Raw genomic sequence first — 20,317 nt, forward strand, 5'->3', positions numbered from 1 at the left:
GATTGTGTAGCCTACTGAACTAGACTGAGAGACCATTTAAAGGCTCAGGAAGCCTTCACCGTTGTTTTGAGTTAATTAGCAGATTAGAGAGTGACACCATTGGTCATCAATATGGAACTTTTTCACAATATTCTAATTTTCTGAGATACTATATTTGGGGTTTTCATTAGCTGGCAGTTATAATAATGAAAATTAAAAGAAATAAACACTTTAAATAGATCAGTCTGTGTGTAAACAATCTATATAATATATGAGTTTCACTTTTTGAATAGAATTACTGAAATAAATCAACTTTTCGATGATATTCTAATATATTGAGATGCACCTGTATACAAAAAGGTATTGCTGTATGAGTTAATCAGCCTACAAAAAAATTGATATTGCTTAATGTAGGATACTAGCCCAGAGTTAAGCATATTCATCTAGCAAACTATAGTGTTACAATAGCCAGTATCATTTTATTCCATGTGTCCATCCAGGCAAATTTGTGGATTAAAATGTTATTAAAAAACATATATAATGTTATTTCTTTGTAATCAACCAAAATTATGTTAAGTGTATGGGTATTTTGCATACATTGAGTGGGCAACGCGCCGTATATTAAGTGGGCCGCTCTGACAGACAACTCCCGGGCCACTTTTTTCCCCCAGTCCGCCCCTGCTTTGAGGTGGCCCTTTTTTTTTTGCATTAAAAGGACGGATGAAGAGGGCCCCTGGCTATGTTCGCCTTAGGCCCCCAAATGACTAGGTCCGCCACTGTGTGTGTGTGTGATGTGATGTGTGTGTGTGTGTGTGTGTGTGTGTGTGTGAGAGTGAGAGAGCGAGAGAGACAGAGAAATAGAGACAGATGTGTAGATAGATGTATAGATAGAAAGATAGATAGAGAAACAAAGAGTGAGAGAGAGAAATTACACTGTAGACTTAATCTCAGAATATAATGAGAGATCCATTATACTAATATAAAATATATTTATTTAAAATCTTGTTGACATTAAGAATGAAAAATGGACATGAGTGGAATTCAGTTGGCATTGATTTATCCCTGAGACCATGAAAACTTTTAGTTTGACATATTAGGGACAAAGAAAGCAAGTGAAGGTTGAGGATCATGGAGCATCAGTTCAGATAAATAGATCAATTTAACCTTCAGTATAAACTGACAGCTTCTTCCTAAGTCCTTCTTCCTTAAACACAGTCTCCTTCCTAAATCCTTCTTCCTCATACACAGTCTTCTTCCTATGTCTTCTTCCTCATACACAGTCTCCACTCCAGAGAATGTTTGCATGCTCTTTATCGCCCCCAACAGTCCAAATGGCATACACACAACCCACCATCTTATTAAACATGTGGATTTAAGCGCAGTGTAAGCATGTTTTATGTAAATGAAAATGTAGACCAACATAGTTGCAAGTCGTATAAAACATAAGTATTTATTGTGTGCTAACTCTCTTTGTCTTTCTGTGGTTCTCCCTATAGACAGCTGTAGTGCATGGAGAGGAGAGTGCAGGTCATCAGCAGGGAGAGAGAGAGCAGCTGCAGATGGCTGCCGGTGTCATGGACGAAGTTGGTGATGGCATTAAAGACCAGAGGATACTGGCAGGGTTCCTCTGAGTAGCACAGGCAGTCGAACCTCGATGCGAACCAATCTATGTCCTCTTGAGAGAGCTCTCCCTTCACAAACAGCTGTCCATTGTGGTCCATTCTGATGCGGTAGTGTTGAGGGTCCAGGTGGAGGTAGGCGTCACTGTCCCAGCGCTTCCTCACGCAGCGCCCGTTCTCCTGGCACAGGGCGCGGCTGCATAGCGTGGCTGCCGTGGTGACGTTCATGATGTACGGGTTCATCACTTTCTCCAGGTGGCGTCTAGCTGCTGTGCAGGTTTCCTGCAGATCAAGTATGCATGGGCAGATTTACATGTTTGAACTGATGTAACCCTAAACCCCCTTAAGCTATCGATACAGCTAAGGCATGCCAACAAGGTGACTGAACAAACGGAACAGAACAGAACAGAAAAAGCAACAACGTGGGAGAGGTGGGATAGATTAGCGCCCTGAGACACCTTTATTGTTCTGGCTGGTAATTAAATACAAAATTGAATTGAGAGAAAATACCTGAGGATATGAAATCTCCTTCTGAGGATAAGAATCAGTGCAAGTGTGTGATTTATGGGTTGAATAATACACTACTACTAAGTGTGTGATTTATGGGTTGAATAATACACTACTACTAAGTGTGTGATTTATGGGTTGAATAATACACTACTACTAAGTGTGTGATTTATGGGTTGAATAATACACTACTACTAAGTGTGTGATTTATGGGTTGAATAATACACTACTACTAAGTGTGTGATTTATGGGTTGAATAATACACTACTACTAAGTGTGTGATTTATGGGTTGAATAATACACTACTACATGTTTGAGATCTCTCCACACACAGAACCCAGGCCCTCCAGCTGTTGACATGCCCTTGGTGTGGTGTGCATGTGGCGCAGGAGACATACCTCTGTGTCAGTGATGTCCATATCCCCCCAGGAAACTACCCCAGAGACATACCTCTGTGTCAGTGATGTCCATATCCCCCCAGGAAACTACTCCAGAGACATACCACTGTGTCAGTGATGTCCATATCCCCCCAGGAAACTCCCCCAGAGACATACCTCTGTGTCAGTGATGTCCATATCCCCCCAGGAAACTCCCCCAGAGACATACCTCTGTGTCAGTGATGTCCATATCCCCCCAGGAAACAACCCCAGTGGTACCCAGAGACATACCTCTGTGTCAGTGATGTCCATATCCCCCCAGGAAACAACTCCAGCGGCCCCCAGAGCTGCAGCCTCCCCAATGGTGTTCACAAGGTCATACTGGGGAGATCACACACACACACAAAACCACCACACAGAAAGGAGATGACTGAACATTGGAAATCAATTTACAGAAAAATGTATGATTTATGCATTGCTGCAATAACCACACCTATGAAATGCACAACACAGTGCATGTGCTTACCTCCGACAGGTAGTTGATATCACTATCTTTAAACACTGGGCGTATGTAGGCATAGATGGGTGTTGAGTAGTTTTGGTTCGAGAGCATGGATACCCGCACAGCTTCTTGGATGCGATGGCGCACGTACAGCCTGGCTTGGTGGGACCCCCTCAAGGCCAGCTCCAGGTAGATGGAGGGGAACAGAGCGGTGCACTCTGCCCAAAGCCAGTGAAGGTTGTTGTTTCTCTGTTTCTCTAGTGCAGGACACTCCCCAGTGAAGTGGACCATGTCACGGTTGTAGTCGTAGTTGTAGCAGTCAGGGTAGAGGTAGTATCCCCACCTCCGCTCGGGCCTCAGTCGCTTTCCAAGCTGCAGTGACTTCAGGAAGTATCTCTTAGCTGCTCTCTCGAAGACCTTAATGGCAATGTCCTCTGCTTCATCATAGGTCAAGGAAGCATTTTTTTCCATGATTATCTCAATAGACTTCTCTCTGTAGACATCTTTGCTTCCCCAGTTTCGTATCCACTGTGGTCGCCACTCCTCAAAGTCAAGCACGGCCAGGCCAGGGAGATTGTCAGGGATGTAGTGGAGGATGTCATCTTCAGCAAGCTCTCGGTGCTCTTTGAAGTCGATAAGCTGAGGCAGCCCCTCGTCGTAAAAGGTCTCCGTCTCCTCGTCCACGTACGGGAACAAGCCGAAGCGGTCCGTGTAGAAGATGGAGATACTCTGGTTGGTGGCTGTTTTGAGAGTGCTACTGACCATCTGGAAATAGGAGAGATCCAGCTCTACGTGGAAGCGCGACCCACAGAGTTCAGTCGGGGCATTCCACATGAACAGAAACGGCACACCAGGCTCCAGTGGTGGTGCTGTTTTTGGCAGAGCACCGCCGAGCGGTAACTCAGACAGGAGAATTATAATATCTATCAAGTAGAATCCACTCAAGAGATCCATGGCTTCCTTTCCTTCCCAGCCGTGTCTATTGAGTGCCTGTCGGATAAACAGACATCATGTTTTTCCTCCTGTCATTAACATATGTGATTAATTAAGAGCTATTTACGCTTATCAAATTCAGCTATAAGTATAACTTTGAGTATTTAGTATTAAGATGCTTTTAAGAGCGTTTTGAAGAGACTTTGACACATGACATTGTTAGATTGATCACTTGCAGTTGCCTACCAAGCCTCAACATTCCTCACATACTTCTCCACAGTTGCACAACAGTTGTTGTGCCACAATCGACTTCACAGACAAAGGTCTCAACTCAATCTCTTTTTTTGTCAAGCAAACTGAAGGATATTACGCATGAATGTCCAGTTTAGTGCCTCTGCTCCGTTTCTTAACAGTGTGGGTTCATTAGTTATCTCATTCGTGATTTTATATGTTTTAACCCAATGCATTTTGAATGGTCTCTAATTGAACAGAACCCCCCAAAATAACATGCAAAAGGCAGTAACCACAAATGCTTTAAACATAAAGAAGATCAGAACAAGCAACCAAACGGAACCCTGTAACATGAACCAACCTGAATGTCAGCTTCTGTCTTGATTAAACTGTTGTGTCCTAATGTTGCTCCTGGTAAATGTCTAGGTTGAAACTCTGTCTGCACTGCACTCTTGTTTAGGAGTTTAAATAGATTACCCTGAAATAGGCGCTGACGGAGCTGCGGCTGGTTTTGCTTGAAGTCAGGGTTGCATGACAGGCACTTGTGTGAACATGTTGAGATCCACACATCACAATCAGGAGGATCACTTCCCTCACATCCTCTCTCTCTTTCAAGGCAGACCGCTGTGAAGCGTCTCATGAGTGGGAGGTTCCTGTGCCCCAGGGCCAGTATTAGGGCCCCAACGCTTGCACTCTTTTAATTAACTGGAACAATGGGGTATGTACTCTTTATACTCTGCAAGGGTCCTGTCACAGGAATAGAAAGTTCTGATACCATTTCCTGTGGCCAGCTCAGTCTGTTATTGGTCAACACATGGTGGGGATGTACATATTGTCATCATACAGCTTTAGTAGAGAATCAGTCATCCATTTCTGGTAATTCTGGTGCACTGAAGATGAGTTGTCAGGCTTTTGAAGTTGTGCTTCATTAATGTATTGATATTAAAGGTATTCAAATGTTGATATATGAATACACTTTAATGAATAAATGATTACCATATGATTTTATTCTGGAGCCTTTATTACACCAGTGGTTTAATCATTGGTAGATCACTGACATTTGAACTGCCCTATAATCATGTATTATTCGTAAGGGTTAAGATCACATAAATTGCATGTGTTAGTGCATTACACACAGGGACTTTTCAGCTGTGAAGACATTTCCTCATATCCTGTTCAGTATATTGACTCATGTTGACTCATACTGACTCATTTTGGACTCTTTGGCTAATCACGCAAACTGATTCTCTGCAGTGGGCAGTCAGATTAGATGTGAATGTGAGTTTGCAGTCAGATAAGATGTGGGGACCAGAGGGGTGTGGGGAAGGACCTGAGAGGGCAGTCAGATTAGATGTGAATGACCAGAGGGGTGTGGGGAGACTGAGTGGGCAGTGTGGCTGAGCAGCTCCTGCCAGCATAGCACTGGCATGTGAAGGCATTGAACATGTCTGTGAAGTCCTGGACAGAGGGGACACCGGTCACCATGTAACCCTCAACGGAGCGCTGGATGTGAAAGTGCTCCGGGTTCAAGTGCAGGTAGGTGTCGGTGTTGTAGTTCCTACGGACACAGCGGCCGTCTCCTTGGCACAGGAAGTTACTGCAGATCTGGGCAGCGGCTGTGACATTGGCGATGTACGGGTTAAGGGTGGAGAGCAGATAGTCTGATAGATTCTCACACGAAGCCTGCAGGAAGAGTTCCAGAAAAGAGCAGTGTTCTTAAATGACTACTCACAAACTTGTTCAGACAAATTTGGGGATAACAGAGTAAGAAATAAATCACAGCAATTGCAATTAGATTAAGCAATACATGAATCAGATTCACCTATAAACTACCTGTCATGCATGCTGGGAATGTGAAACCTGTAATGCAGCCATATACGCTAAAGTTGTACGATACTATAAGTTTATAGAACTAGGGAGAAGACATGGTGTAATGCAAGTCGATATTTGTCTTGGATCTGTACAGGCAACTTCTTGTGATCTAGTTTTCATATGAATAAAACTGGGTTAAGAACAGCTGTTAGTGTTTATTAACTCACCTGTGAAGGGCTGTGTGCTAAAACATCTCAAATGCAAATCCTTACAGTTTTTAACTCTGTCTTCACAATGCATGAAATCTAATCATTTCTCATAGAGCCAAGTCTCACCTGGTCTTCATAGTCAGCACTGGCCCCCCACATGACTGCCCCAGAGGCTCCAAGAGCTGCACTCTCACCTATGCTCCGTACCAGGTCTATCTGAGGACCACATGAACACCAGACCATAAGAATGGTTTTCATGAAGCATTAGAAGCTAAGTTTGAAATAACTAGTATAGTAGTAATAGTAACAGGCTCTCACTGTTACGGATTGCGGGTGATGTGTGAACTCAAATGCACGACTCAGACAACAGCAGTAGATTTAGAATAAAGGTTTTACTGTCCAGGGTTCGGTACACGGTTAGACAGTCCAAAAGCAGGCAAACAAATCCAATTGGGCAAGGCAAAAGAGAAGTCAAATACAGTCCAGGGTCGGCAACACGAGAAATATAACTAATCAAATTGAACACGGAGGAACACGGAGGAACACGGAGGAACACGGAGGAACACAGAGAAACACGGCGAAACCACGGAAGAGATACAAACACGTAACACATATGACGAGAACGCAACGAGAGACAAGAACACATATACACACACAATAGATAATGAGGGACAGGTGATAACAATCAAGGCGGGGCAGACAAGGAGACACAGGTGGACTAAACGAGGGGAATTAACAGAGCACAGGAGAAACCAATAAGACAAACAAACCAGGTGATGATTGGGAACAGGTGAGGGGTGGAGACACGGACAACAACAAGAGGGCACATGGCATACACAAACAAACACAGGAAAGCACATGGTGGAAAGCACATGGTGGGAACAAGGAAGCACAATGACTAGACAAGGAACAAAGATCACATGACACACAAGGGATACATACAAGGAAACAAGACAGAGACAGAGCACAGACCTTACACTCACCTCTTTTAGGTAGATCTGACTTTGGTCCCGGAAGAGTGGCCGAGAGTAGAGGTAGACTGGTGCTGTGTAGGGCCGCTTGGGGAGAGCTGACACACGCAGGGCCTCCTGCACCTGGTTACGGACATACAGAGCAGCCTTGGGGTCTCCACTGAGGGCCGTCCACAGGTAGGCTGAGGGGAAGAGAGCTGAGCTGGCCTCCCACAGCCACAGGAGCTCATTGTTACGCTGCTGTGCTATCTCTGGACACTCCCCGGTGTAACCTGGTTTATCTGCCCCATAGTTGTAACACTCTGGGAACAAGTAGAAACCCCAAAGATACTCTGGTCGCTCACTAATAGCTAGCTTCACTGTCCCTTCCATAAAATGTCTGGCTGCACTTTCGAACTGTTTCTTGGCTTCTACCTCTGCCTGCTCTTGAGTTAGAGAGGGATTGTGTTGTTTGGCATAACCTATTGAGAGTGTTTGGTAAATTCTTTTGCTGTCCCAGTTTCGGTCATAAAGTGGTCGCCAATCCTCCCAGTCAATGACTCCCAGACCAGGTGATAGCTCAGGGATATACTCCGACACTTCCGCCCTTGACTTGGCCAGGGAAGCCCTCAGGTTACCCATTTGTGGAATCCCACCGTTGTACTCTTTCCCTGTTTTGTAGTCTGTATAAGGACACATACCCATGTGATCTCTGTAAAACAGGCTAAGAAACTGATCTGCTTTGAGAGCTGGTGTAGTCACTGCTTGAAAGACTGACATATCCAAGGGGACATCTGTGCAGTGATTGAGAGGCCCATTCCAGATCACTATGAAGGGCTTTCCATCTTTTATAGGGGCTGCAGTCTGGGGAGGCTGAGAGGCAGTACAGCAGGAAGCCATGAGAGACAAGATCACAGGAAACAGTAGACCTGAGGTTCCTCTGCCTGCCCGAAAGTGCTCCATCATGGCTTCTCAGAGAAAAAAGGGTGAGACAAGTTTATACATTTTAATACATTAAGATAATTATCTCAGGTAACTTCAGAACAAAGACTTGATCTTACCTGCAGGAGTCACACAGAGCAATTGCAAAATCTGTGCTGTGTTTTTTATATGTTATGTGGAAAGATTATCCTACCTTATCAAAATCATTTTTGATTTCCTCTGTGATAATGAGTAGCCTACTTATGCTTAATGTTTTGAACAAACACTTACTTTTTTAATTAACTGGAACAATGGGGTATGTACTCTTTATCACAGTCTTCATAGCTTTTGTTTTTCAAGTGCAAGGTATCTGATAAAAAACTCTTTTAAGAGCAACATATTTGTTTTTCACCTGTCTTGGCAAGTTCCTGTGTTATCTCTAGAACAAAGTGTTCTGGAAGATGGCAGATCTCCATATGAGAAAAAACAGTACTTATACTATACTATACTATACTATACTATACTATACTATATTTTGTGGTGGATAACCACACAACTGCCGGTGTAGCTTGTTGATAATGTCAGGAGTAAAATCTCTTTGTTGGGTATCTCAAGGTTAAAGGTAGCAATCATTAATAGTAGCCATGTTCTATATCTCTGTTTACAGACTGTTAAGATATCTAGGCGTCTGTAAAGGAAGGTTAAACATGTGGATAAGAAGCGTATTGTCCTTTAATTAGTTTGTTCTTTGAGTTTTGAGGTGATAAGGAGCTGATGGTCATCCAAAGTGAAAATGTGACTAGGTTATTCTGTTTGTGTGTAGGAGTTATGTTAGCTCTGGATTGCTGAGAAGGAAGCTGCTATGTAACGAATGGTCAAAATGGAGCAGAAATGGTTTGGCCTGAATAGTGACCAATAATCAGTGTCCTCTGTACCTCATTATTTCCATTCTACAACAAATACCCTCCGGACCTAGATGGTGTCTGAAGGTGACTGTCATGTAGGATGCAGCAAAAGTTTGTGTCCCGAAGTTGTAAGAGTGAAGATGCTGTCTCACAAAAGATAGATATTTGTGTTGTTAGAGTTAAAATGACAATGTTTACCATTTCTGTTCAAGACAAAACATATTGGGCCGGGACTTGAAAAGCTGTGTAGGCAGGCACTGTGCAGTGAGGCCATGCAGGCACCCTTCATGTCGACCCTACTGTGGAGGAAGAAAGGTAGTGATGGCACCCTTCATGTAGTCCCCACTGTGGAGGAAGAAAGGTAGTGATGGCACCCTTCATGTAGTCCCCTCTGTGGAGGAGGACAGTGGTGATGGCACCCTTCATGTAGTCCCCACTGTGGAGGAAGAAAGGTAGTGATGGCACCCTTCATGTAGTCCCCACTGTGGAGGAAGACAGATAATGATGGCAACCGTCATGTAGTCCCCTCTGTGGAGGAGGACAGTGGTGATGGCACCCTTCATGTAGTCCCCACTGTGAAGGAAGACAGGTAATGATGACACCCTTCATGTAGTCCCCACTGTGGAGGAAGACAGGTAATGATGACACCCTTCATGTAGTCCCCACTGTGGAGGAAGACAGGTAATGATGGCACCCTTCATGTAGTCCCCACTGTGGAGGAAGACAGGTAATGATGGCACCCTTCATGTAGCCCCCACTGTGGAGGAAGACAGGTAATGATGACACCCTTCATGTAGTCCCCACTGTGAAGGAAGACAGGTAATGATGGCACCCTTCATGTAGTCCCCACTGTGGAGGAAGACAGGTGGTGATGGCACCCTTCATGTAGCCCCCACTGTGGAGGAAGACAGGTAATGATGGCACCCTTCATGTAGCCCCCACTGTGGAGGAGGACAGTGGTGATGGCACCCTTCATGTAGTCCCCACTGTGGAGGAAAACAGGTGGAGATGGGGGAGATGGGATGATGCCCGTACGTACCATAAGACAAAATTCCATGGCATAAGAAAAAAGGTGTGTTTACATAGTATGGTAAACTAGATAGGCTAGGTGTGATGAATCCTGCATTTTGTAATCCTTGACCTCAAAATGGGTTGAGAATCCCATTAAAATACTTACAGACAAGATTCAATGTTGTATGTTCAGACATATAGTGGATTTGCCAAACTGAAGTGTGAAAATGTCATGACATTGTACACAAACCACAATGAAATCTGTTGCAAAGACTGTTTTCTGTCACTCTTTGGATGTTCTAGTACATTTGAAGAACAAGAACAAGTATTCAAACTAAAAGAAATTCATGGAACCGCTGATAAAAATGTACACTTAATTATATAACCACTGGAGGCCACTGTATATCAAGTTAACACTTCTTCCTTTCATGAAATAGCCCTCTTACATTTGTCCCAAATGATTCATATTTCTTTCTTTTTTCTTTAAAAAAAAAAATCTGTGTCATCATATGTTATGATTTCTCTATAATGGTCAGATTCAGAAATTAATAAATATTTCCATAGCATTTATCAAACCTATGTCAACAATGAACTTGTCACATAAGAGAACCTGGTTTGCATTGCTCTATATGGAGCATGGACCATTTCCATGCATTATCTGTTTATTCACCTATGTGTCATATTCAAGGAGTCATATAGAAGGATGTGATTTGTTTACCGTCTCTTATTACACAGAGTTGATTCTAATGAAGGAAATTCTGACTTTAGAACATGCTTGTGGAATTTTGCAATGATGAAGTGGGACACTGTGTTTGTTAGTGCACGCTGTGTTCCCCTTCTTCTCCAAACGGTTTGTATCATGTTTGACCGCTCAGAGCCGCCGCTCCGGCCCCGTCCCATCTGCCACTCCTCGGCTGTCTCTCACGGCAGAACAGCCGTCGTCCCGTTCATCTCAGCAGCCCTAGCGGTCACATTAATGATTAGCAGCGGGAGAGGGAGAATAACCTCTGCTGACACTTTGTTTGATGAAGAGGGAGAAAAACCTCTTCCGACGGTCTGTTTGTTGAAGAGAGAGAATAACCTCTCCTGACGCTTTGTTTGATGTTTCTTGTCCCCTGTGAAGGAAGAGCTTGGAAAGAGCCATGTGTGGAGGAAGAGTGTGAGGGCCTACCAGTGGACCCACACACAAGTTGTAGGGTTTAGAGTGTGAGGGCCTACCAGTGGACATACACACACACACACACACACCCACACACACACACACACACACACACACACACACACACACACAGGTTGTAGGGTTTGCAGAGCGTGAGGGCCTACCAGTGGACGCACACACACAAACACACAGGTTGTAGGGTTTAGAGTGTGAGGGCCTACCAGTGGACCCACACACAGGTTGTAGGGTTTAGAGTGTGAGGGCCTACCAGTGGACCCACACACAGGTTGTAGGGTTGCAAAGTGTGAGGGCCTACCAGTGGACCCACACACACAAACACACAGGTTGTAGGGTTTAGAGTGTGAGGCCCTGCCAGTGGACCCACACACACACACAGGTTGTAGGGTTTGCAGAGCGTGAGGGCCTACCAGTGGACATACACACACACACACACACACACACACACACACACACACAGACAGGTTGTAGGGTTTGTCCCGAGCAGCCGACCCAGACTTCCCCAACACCTGCGCCTGCAGACTCCAACATTTGGTAATGATATGGCAGACACTGGTGTCACACATTTGACCTTGGCTTATATGTTTGTTTGTTTACTTGGCTGTGTGTGTGTGTGTGTGTGTGTGTGTGTGTGTGTGTGTGTGTGTGTGTGCTGAATGCAGGCTGGGTACCTTCACAGTGGAGAATAGGGGCGAGGAATACGTGTAAGTAAACCATTGCAGGGTGTGACAAACTGACAACTATATAATATAAATGTAAGATGAGTCCAAACTGCAATGTTGACCATAAAAAAAAAAAGAATCTGTTTTCACCAGGGAGGGTCTCCACCACTAGGGACAACTGGGGGAGCACACCCTCGAGCCTCCAACCACAAAAACACTTTTGACAAATGTCATCTTTTGTAATGTGCTCCAGTCATATATCTCTACAGTCGTGCAAAAAATCATATTAATATGTGACTGTGGGCAGTCTTCTCTTGTGCCCTTGTGTGCTCCTCATCACCAGTTTATGTTGGAAACACATTAACAGGAAATAACTATTTAGTTTTTATTTAAACAACATGATATGTTGAAGACAATGTCTAAACAAGTATGCTATAGGTCAGTTGTTGGGCACTTTGAGGTGGACTACACCTGAAAGATAATCTCAGTCTCAGGAATCATGAAAGAGCTCTGGGCAGAGCACTGCTGACCCTCATAACACTGACAGGTGAACTTGTCTGCCATGGCTATGAGGTCACTGAGTGTCGGTACCCCAGCACTCTGGTATTTCCCACCCCTCTTCTCCGTGCGGAAGCTCTGGGGGTTGAGATGCAGGTAGTCGTCGGAGTCGTAGTTCTTCCGCACACAGCGCCCCTTGCCCTCACAGAGCATGCTGCTGCAGAGTGTGGCTGCGCCCGTGACGTTGGCGATGTAAGGGTTCAGTGTGGCATTCAGGTATGAAGATAGGGCCTCACATGACTCCTGTTGGGAACACAGCTAAAGTGCTTCAGTTTCTTCAAAAGCAAGAATGGGTCTGAGTTCAATGTTTGGAATGATCAAAGCCACAGACTGTTTACCTTACTAGCAAAGTCCACACTGGAGCCCCACATCACGGCTCCTGATGCTCCAAGGGCTGCACTCTCTCCAACGCTCCTCACGAGGTCCATCTGCAGCACATCACGTTGGATTAGGCACACGGACAGATGGATACACATGAATGTACAAAAAGAGAATGTCACATGTTCTGAATTATACTTTCATTTTAGACCCCTACTTTCTCACCTCACTGAGGTAGATCTGGTTTTGATCTCCAAAGACAGGCCGAGAGTAGAGGTAGACTGGTGCTGTGTAGGGCCGCTTGGGGAGAGCTGACACACGCAGGGCCTCCTGCACCTGGTTACGGACGTACAGAGCAGCCTTGGGGTCTCCACTGAGGGCCGTCCACAGGTAGGCTGAGGGGAAGAGAGCTGAGCTGCTGTTCCACAGCCACAGGAGCTCATCGTTACGCTGCTTGGTTGTTTCAGAGCAGCTTCCTGTGTAGCCTGGCTCTGATGTGTTGTAGTTGTAGCAGTCTGGGAACAGATAGAAACCCCATCTGTACAGTGGCCTCTCACTGATGCCCACACTCAGAGTTTCTTCCATGTAACTCCTGGCTGCCTTTTGGAAATGTTGTTTGGCCTCTAGAATAGCTTGCTCTGAGATAAGTAAGGGGTTCAAGTTGACTGTGTAGTTCAAGGCCAGGTCACGGTACAATTGTTTTTCGTCCAGGTTTCTCTCAAAAAGGGGTAACCACTCCTCCCAGTCTATAACAGCCAGGCCAGGTGTCAGCTCAGGAATGTGTTTTGCAATGTCTGCTCGGGCCTGCATCAAGTGAGCTGTAAGATTGCCCTTTTGGGGAAAGCCTCCATTATACTCCTTCAAGGTCTTTAGGTCTGTGTAAGGGTACACTCCAATACGCTTCTTGTAAAACAGCGTCAGGAACTGATTAGGCACAGCAGCTGGTGTAGTGTCTGCCTGCATGGCTGACATGTCTAAAGGGCTAACATATTGTTTGCATTTGTGAGTGGGTGCATTCCATATCACCACAAAGGGTTTGTCTGGATCCAGAGGTGCAGCTGTAGGTGGCAGAGTCAAAGCAACCCTTAGGCTGACAAGGAGGCACAGGACTGTGGGGAACAGCGTCAACAGCCACATACTTATTCTCAGTCTGGAGGCGGCTTTGCTGTCTCCTCCTACATGAGATATGACAGAAAGGCTTTCAAGTGTGGTACAGGTTAATGCTGACTAACAGACTACGACAGCCATTGCTGTGGCAAAAATGTCCACACATACGTACAATATAATGCAGAATGACTTTTCATGCTTTCTGGTTTTCATGTTATGGGCTTAGACAGTATTGTGCGGAGTTTCATTTGACATGCTGCATTTACAATAATACACATCTATTTTAAACCATAAAGTGATGTTATCATGTTACATGTTATCATTTAATTTTTCTTTGTTTTCTCTAAGTTTCAGAATTTGAATCTTACCTCAGCAACATATACTTGAGGGCACTCCAGTGGAACATGTGGACACACTGCACAGCAAACCCCCCTTTTGTACTGAAACGTATTTGAACACGGTCATTGACCTGAGCTAGTTACATTTTGAAGAGGGGGAAAAGCGAGAGTTCGAGGAGTTCAAATAAAATATAAAACAAGAATTCACAACCTTGACTTTCAAGCACAGGTCACAAGTTTTTGTAATGTATAAAGCATTAGCATAACATGCGGTTCATTTGTGCATTATTATGATGGTACAAAAATGGTAATATGTAAAGCCATTATTCAGGTTACTTGCTTTTAACATCTATAAGTATCGGCATAATGTATGCTATCAAGGACGTACAGTGCTCTTGATAAGAGAGAACCCATGCTTTTATTTCCTGATCTCACAGGTACGGTGAACCATACTGAATTAAATGTATTATCATTTAAAACATTATTGGGTGCAACTCGTGTAAATGTATTAATATAAATATCCAAGACGAAGCATTGCATTGATTTCCACCATTTATTTGCAGTGCATCAACATTCAAGCAACATTTATCACACATTGCATTGCCGTCATAGTGTATCTGGTAGAGAGTATTGAGCAAACATCTACACATGAACAAGTCTTGTTTTTGTGTAAATTGTACAAAGTAATCATGAATGTTGAGATAAATTCTTCAAGCAGGTTTTGAAGCAGAGACTCCACAGAAGTGTGAACTGGACCTCGATCTCCACTGGCTGGAATGTGAATGCAACAAGGCGATACAAGGTTTGATTTTTATTCATTGGCATTATTTTATGTGCATAATTTGGCTATATATGTTGATATTTGGACTCATCTACAAATAAAAAGTATTTTTAATGTTTATTTGTTTAATCCTACACATAAAAACACATATGTTTGATGAAACAACAAAGAAGCATTTATGAAGCTTATTGCTGACTGTACCAAGTATTAGAAATATGCTGTGGTGTTTGGTGGTTTGGTTACATTCAATGTCTTTCTTTAACAAAGAGTGAGAGAAGTACTGTACAATCAAGAGTGATGGCATTTTAAGACTTCAAAGGTTTCCTGAAAAAAAATATTTGGATTATATATTTCCGTATACTACACTCACCTTCATTCTACATGTATCATAGTTCTACTGTATGTTACACTAAATCCATCCTCTGGCTCTATAAGCAAGCTTTTTTTCATGGCAAAGGTCATCAGGATTTTCCATGAACAAATGGCATCCTCACACCAACCCAGCAACAGGCTCCAACCTTATTTAACCATCAAAAACCTCTACCATGACCGTCCTCCCCATTTGACAGATGTGTGATTTGATCCCAACATTGCTATGCTGTATTTCTCCATCTTGTACCTAAGCTTGGATGGCCTTCACAGTGAGCAGGACATTCAAGAACACCACAAAGGCAAGTCTCAGTGCTACCAAGGAGAAGACATCTGGGGAGCAGAGTCCCTCTCAAGAATGCATAGGTCTAGTCCTTCCAGTTCCCATCCCAGTTCCCTCCAGAAAGGAATCTGAAGTCATTTCTATCAATGAGAGTGAAGTGCATCTAGTTCTCTTTGGGACTCTGTATCTGAGGTATGTGTAGGTGCAAACACATGATACAGTTGTCATATTGTGGCATTATATCAATCCATTCATCTGAATTTTGCTATGCATTCATTTTGCCTAAAGATACACTCACATTTATGTATCTTACATACCCTGAAGTTACTCGATACAAACATAAGTCATCTGATGTGCCATCTGCAGAGAGTCCATTCCTAAAGGACAGCAAAACCTTACAATCAGTTTAGCCAGTCCTACCAATGGATCCAAAAAAGCAAACAAAACGACCCTGATGGTCAAACACACCAGTGAACCACAAAAAGTGGAATAATAAGCACAAGGGTGTATGAGGTTGGCAGAGCAGCAGCACTCTCTGTCTTATCATCTGTCTTCTCTTCCTCCCCTTTCTCTTTCTCTTTCTCTTTCTCTATCTCTTCCTCTTTCTCTTTATCCCTCTCTATCTCCTTCTCCCTGTCCTCCTCCTTCTCCCTATCCTTCTCCCTGTCTTTCTCATTGTCTTTGTCAAGGCTGTTGCAGTGCTCTCCCCCGTAGCCTTGATAGCAGTGGCACTGGAACCTCTCTGTGAGCAGCTGGAGGTCCTGCTGGGAGTGCTGGCCCGTGACACTGAAGGAGCCGTTCCTCAGGGACGTGATGCGGTAGCTGGGCTTGCTGAGGTGCAGGAAGTGTGGAGCTCTGAGGTCCCTCCGCACACAGCGTCCATTGGACTGGCACAGGAACGTGCTGCACACCTCGGCGGCCTGGGTCACATTGGTGATGTATTGACCCAGTCTGTAGTTCATGAATGCCCTCACCTTGGAGCAGTTGAGCTGAGGAAGCAGATGAAAAGACACAACACAATTCATCAAATAGATTCAGAGACACAACACAGTTCATCAAACAGTACTTAGAGACACAACCCAGTTCATCAAACAGTACTCAGAGACACAACATCGTTTATCAAATAGATTCAGAGACACAACACAGTTCATCGCACAGGACTCAGACATTTGTAAGGTCTCATAAAGGGTGAGAATAGTATCATTTTAGAAAGTATTATGGGACATACTCTTGATGAGGTGAGGTTAAGATCTCCCCAGATCACAAAGCCTGCAGCACCAAGAGCTGCACTTTCCCCAATGGTGTGAATCAAGTCTTTCTGTAAACACATAGATAAACAGTTTACATCTAATTTTTTAGCACTGTGCAGACGTAAATATTGTTATCTGGAAAAGACCCAAACACAGGCCTTTCACACAGGCCTATAGGTCTACAAGCAGGCTTACTGTGGTGAGGAAGGCCATAGCCTCGTCCCTGTAGCCCAGCCGTGTATACACATAGGTGGGCAACTCGTAGGGCAGCGATGTGAGGGCTGCCAGCCGCATGGACTCCATCACCCGGTTCTGGGAGAAGTGCAGGTTGAGATGGCTGTCAGACATGGCCTTGCGGATGGCCAGTGAAGGGAAGAGTGCAGTGCTGCTGTCCCAGAGCCACTCCAGCTCGTCGTTACGCAGACTCTCCAGCAAGGGGCAGGTGCCGCTGTAGTTGTGGTCGTGCTGGTTGTAGTTGTGGCAGTCGGGGTACAGGTAGTACCCCCAGAGGCCGTTGGGACGGGTTTGAGTGCCCAGCTGTAATGTCTTTCTCATGAAGGCCATGGCGCTCTTCTCGAAGAGGCGGCGGGCCAGCTCCTCCACCTGCTCCTCCGTCACGTTGATGTAGGCCTGGGACACCAGTTCACGGGAGCGCTGGCGGTAGATGTCCTTCTTGTGCCAGTTACGGCTCCACTGTGGACGCCAGTACTCCCAGTCAATGACAGCGAGGCCCTGAAAGTCCTCAGCAGGGATGAAGTGGCATATGTCCTGGTGAGCTTTGCGCAGGTGAGCTTCCAGGCTGCAGTTTTGTGGCAGGCCCCCGTTAACAGGCGTGCCCTCCTCATTGTAGAAGGGGTAGTGACCCAGGCGGTTGGCATAGAAGATGGTGACATTCTGGCCTCTGTGCACAGATCGAGGGCTGCCTGATATCTGGAAGATCTCCAGGTTGATGCTCATGTTGTACTTGAGTGTGCACATATCCAACGGGGCATTCCATCCTGCCACAAAGGGCTTGCGGCCCACCAGGGGCAGTTTGGCAGGCTTCTGACCCAAGGTGGCCTGAAGGAGGAAGAGGAGGCAGCAGTTGATGGACACAGCATGGTGAGGTGAGACCCCACGGAGCACGCCCGGCATTCTGCTCCCAGTGTCAAGACAGGAACCTGTCAATCATCCTACAACAGACAAGGAGGAGGGGAGAGGATAGTGTGTTTATTTCAAAAGACCATGTAGTATCACTCACAATGTATTTCAATACATTACAAATAACGCTAAAAGACTTGCCAGTGATGTAAAGAGGCATTTTATCAGCCTGTTGGTCCTTTTTATAGTCAGTGGTTAAAAAAGGAAGCAAAGGGTTGAACTTCCCACACTTTCACACCGCAAGTGAAAAAAACATCACAGCAATTTCTGGACAACATTTAGAGAGAAGTACCACCAGCTCCAAACCATGACAAATCTGAAACAGAGACAAGGACAGAGCAGGTAAACTACACGTGAACCCAAGATTTGGCCCCATTTTATGGAGCCTTGAGTTAAGGGTCACTTTGTGGCTTTAGGTTTGCACCCACACCAATGGCCAGTCCTTAGCACCAGCACTCAGTCCAGATCCAGCCACTCCGTCACCAGTGTGTCGCCCACATAGCCATAATCATAAACTGCCTTTGCCAAGTACCCGTCTCAGAACAGAAAGCCTCTAGGCTTTCGTCTCATCTGCACACATGTGGAGTTGATGAATTTCACCACACAATTCCTAGGCCAGTATATAATAGCTGTAAACCGTATACTGACTCAAGTCATTTAAGGTTTAAACCGGCCTAACCATGAAATCTGACATGTTTCAAACAAAACAAAGGCAATGACAATGACAGTGCCAATGACAGATCTTAAAGATGTTGTGTTATCAACTATGGTGGAATGTATAGTTGATAAATAAATAAATAAATACATGTTATAGAGAGTGAAACACATGGAACGCATTAGGACTCTGTAAAGATTCTGTGCTAGTGATCTCCCTCCAAATGCAATCGGGATGATTGACACTTCAGCACGGGAGGTTCTTTAATGTGGGTTACGTGCTGCTGGTGTTGGAGTCTGAAACCATAGTGGGTGAAGGCAGCTTCCTGGCTGGGCCTGACAACCAACCCCTGGACTCCCCCAAGTCTCACAGACCAACTTATGGAATCAATCAGCCATCACCATGGCGACAATAACATTGCAGGCTGACATTATTAACAGTCATCTGGTAAACCAGAGGTTGAGAAAGTGAAGCTTGATGAGGAATGCTGTGGATGGAGGAAGATTGAGGCATTCCGCTGCATTAATGGATGGAAAGTTCTTTATGCTTTTCTTTTTTACCCTCAGGTTGGCGGCAGGCCCTTGCCAAGAAGGGGGAGAATGAAACCACTTCCTCTGTAATCAGAGAAATGCTTTAAAGCAATCATCAGGGATTCTGCTGCAGGAGACCTTTTCACTCTGTCTGTGAAATTCATATCAACTAGTGTAAATGGTATATGCTGTACACAGCAGCCCTCACTGAAACATGGAGATGAAAGAAGTTTCATTTCAAAGCTGATTTGGAGATGGGACATGTTTCACTTCAAAGCTGATTTTGTGGTGGACAAATAGAAACATGATACACATTCTTGCTGTGATCTGAAGTGGAATAACACTATTCAGGGAAGGCACTAGATGTGTAGGCATTAGGAAATGGACAAAACCACTAGATGTTTGTCTGATATTTCACAAGTTCACTGTATTTCATCGCATATTCCTTTATAATTTCATTACAATAAGTTCCAATAACTTGAACCCATGTTGCAGTAGCACTTTCCTCATTCACACATGTACAACTCAGTGTTTTCCAAACCTCATCCATGTGTGAAATACTTGTACGGTGTATTGCTGTGAAAACTGATGTTTATGTAAATATATTTATTGTTAGATGTTAAAAGAACGAGATGATGTAGGCTTCTTTGGCTCAGATCTGCAGTTTGAATCAGGGACCATAGATAGCCCATGTGTTCCAGAATCCTTACCAACACAATAATTAAAGACAGTCATGTATATAAACCTGGCATGCACACTTCTAGACAGAAAGTTTCTGTCAGAATCACTGTCAAGAAGATTTATTTATCTTTAGGCTCTTCCAAAGCCACATTCAACTCTGGGAACAATTAAGATAAGCGTTTGTTGGGAAGAGTGGTTCTCTCTGGAAGACCTTTAAATGCTACATATGCTGAGAGACAGAGCCTCCGTGGTAGCGTGACTGCCATCTTTAATCTTGTTGCATACATTAAACTGTCAACTGACCTTGGGCCAGTTTACACAAACTTTGATTGTGCATTCAGATGTGAACCCCAGAAGTTCCCAATGACACATCAGCTGTTTTGCTAGTAGTCTGAGTCATGTTGTTGCTGCAGGGATCACGCTAAGGGGCTTGCCGTAGTAGGATTTCCCTTTGTAGTTTACTCTTGGCACCCAGCGTGAACCTTTCCGCTCCCAATGTCAGGAGGCAGGTC

General features: G+C 44.6%; 3 protein-coding genes and 1 pseudogene across 4 annotated transcripts; all 4 read right to left on the reverse strand.

Moving 5' to 3' along the window:
• Positions 1–1,017: 1,017 nt before the first annotated feature.
• LOC308367720 (hyaluronidase-5-like) lies at positions 1,018–4,532 on the reverse strand. Its single transcript, XM_080841711.1, has 4 exons — positions 4,510–4,532; positions 3,009–3,974; positions 2,774–2,863; positions 1,018–1,880 (listed from the first exon to the last, which is right to left on the reverse strand). Exons 2-4 carry the CDS (start codon positions 3,936–3,938, stop codon positions 1,470–1,472), a joined length of 1,431 nt encoding a protein of 476 aa, XP_080697837.1. The 5' UTR covers positions 3,939–3,974; positions 4,510–4,532; the 3' UTR covers positions 1,018–1,469.
• A 963-nt stretch (positions 4,533–5,495) lies between these two features.
• Positions 5,496–9,987, reverse strand: LOC308367829 (hyaluronidase PH-20-like; the record flags this gene model as incomplete). Its single annotated transcript, XM_080841818.1, has 5 exons — positions 5,496–5,831; positions 6,296–6,385; positions 7,153–7,992; positions 9,246–9,381; positions 9,842–9,987. 5 exons carry the CDS (start codon positions 9,985–9,987, stop codon positions 5,496–5,498), a joined length of 1,548 nt encoding a protein of 515 aa, XP_080697944.1.
• A 2,273-nt stretch (positions 9,988–12,260) lies between these two features.
• On the reverse strand, positions 12,261–14,184 carry LOC308367830 (hyaluronidase-5-like; annotated as a pseudogene). The gene is made up of 4 exons: positions 14,147–14,184; positions 12,897–13,846; positions 12,692–12,781; positions 12,261–12,596 (listed from the first exon to the last, which is right to left on the reverse strand). The product of its transcript is annotated as a hyaluronidase-5-like (transcript).
• A 1,823-nt stretch (positions 14,185–16,007) lies between these two features.
• On the reverse strand, positions 16,008–17,933 carry hyal4 (hyaluronidase 4; the record flags this gene model as incomplete). Its single annotated transcript, XM_080842918.1, has 3 exons — positions 16,008–16,538; positions 16,778–16,867; positions 16,995–17,933. The coding sequence occupies 3 exons, from the start codon at positions 17,931–17,933 to the stop codon at positions 16,008–16,010; spliced, it is 1,560 nt and encodes a 519-aa protein (XP_080699044.1).
• Between the last annotated feature and the right edge of the window lie 2,384 nt (positions 17,934–20,317).

Source organism: Sprattus sprattus (assembly GCF_963457725.1).
Source record: "Sprattus sprattus genome assembly, chromosome: 7".
NCBI lineage: Eukaryota > Metazoa > Chordata > Actinopteri > Clupeiformes > Clupeidae > Sprattus > Sprattus sprattus.

Excerpts from the sequence above, each read along its gene's own strand:
- LOC308367720 (XM_080841711.1), bottom strand. The coding sequence starts at position 3,938 with ATGGATCTCTTGAGTGGATTCTACTTGATAGATATTATAATTCTCCTG. Across the intron at positions 2,864-3,008 it reads ATATCAACTACCTGTCGGAG|TATGACCTTGTGAACACCAT; the intron begins GTAAGCACATGC and ends TGATCTCCCCAG. Across the intron at positions 1,881-2,773 it reads TGGACATCACTGACACAGAG|GAAACCTGCACAGCAGCTAG; the intron begins GTATGTCTCTGG and ends CTTGATCTGCAG.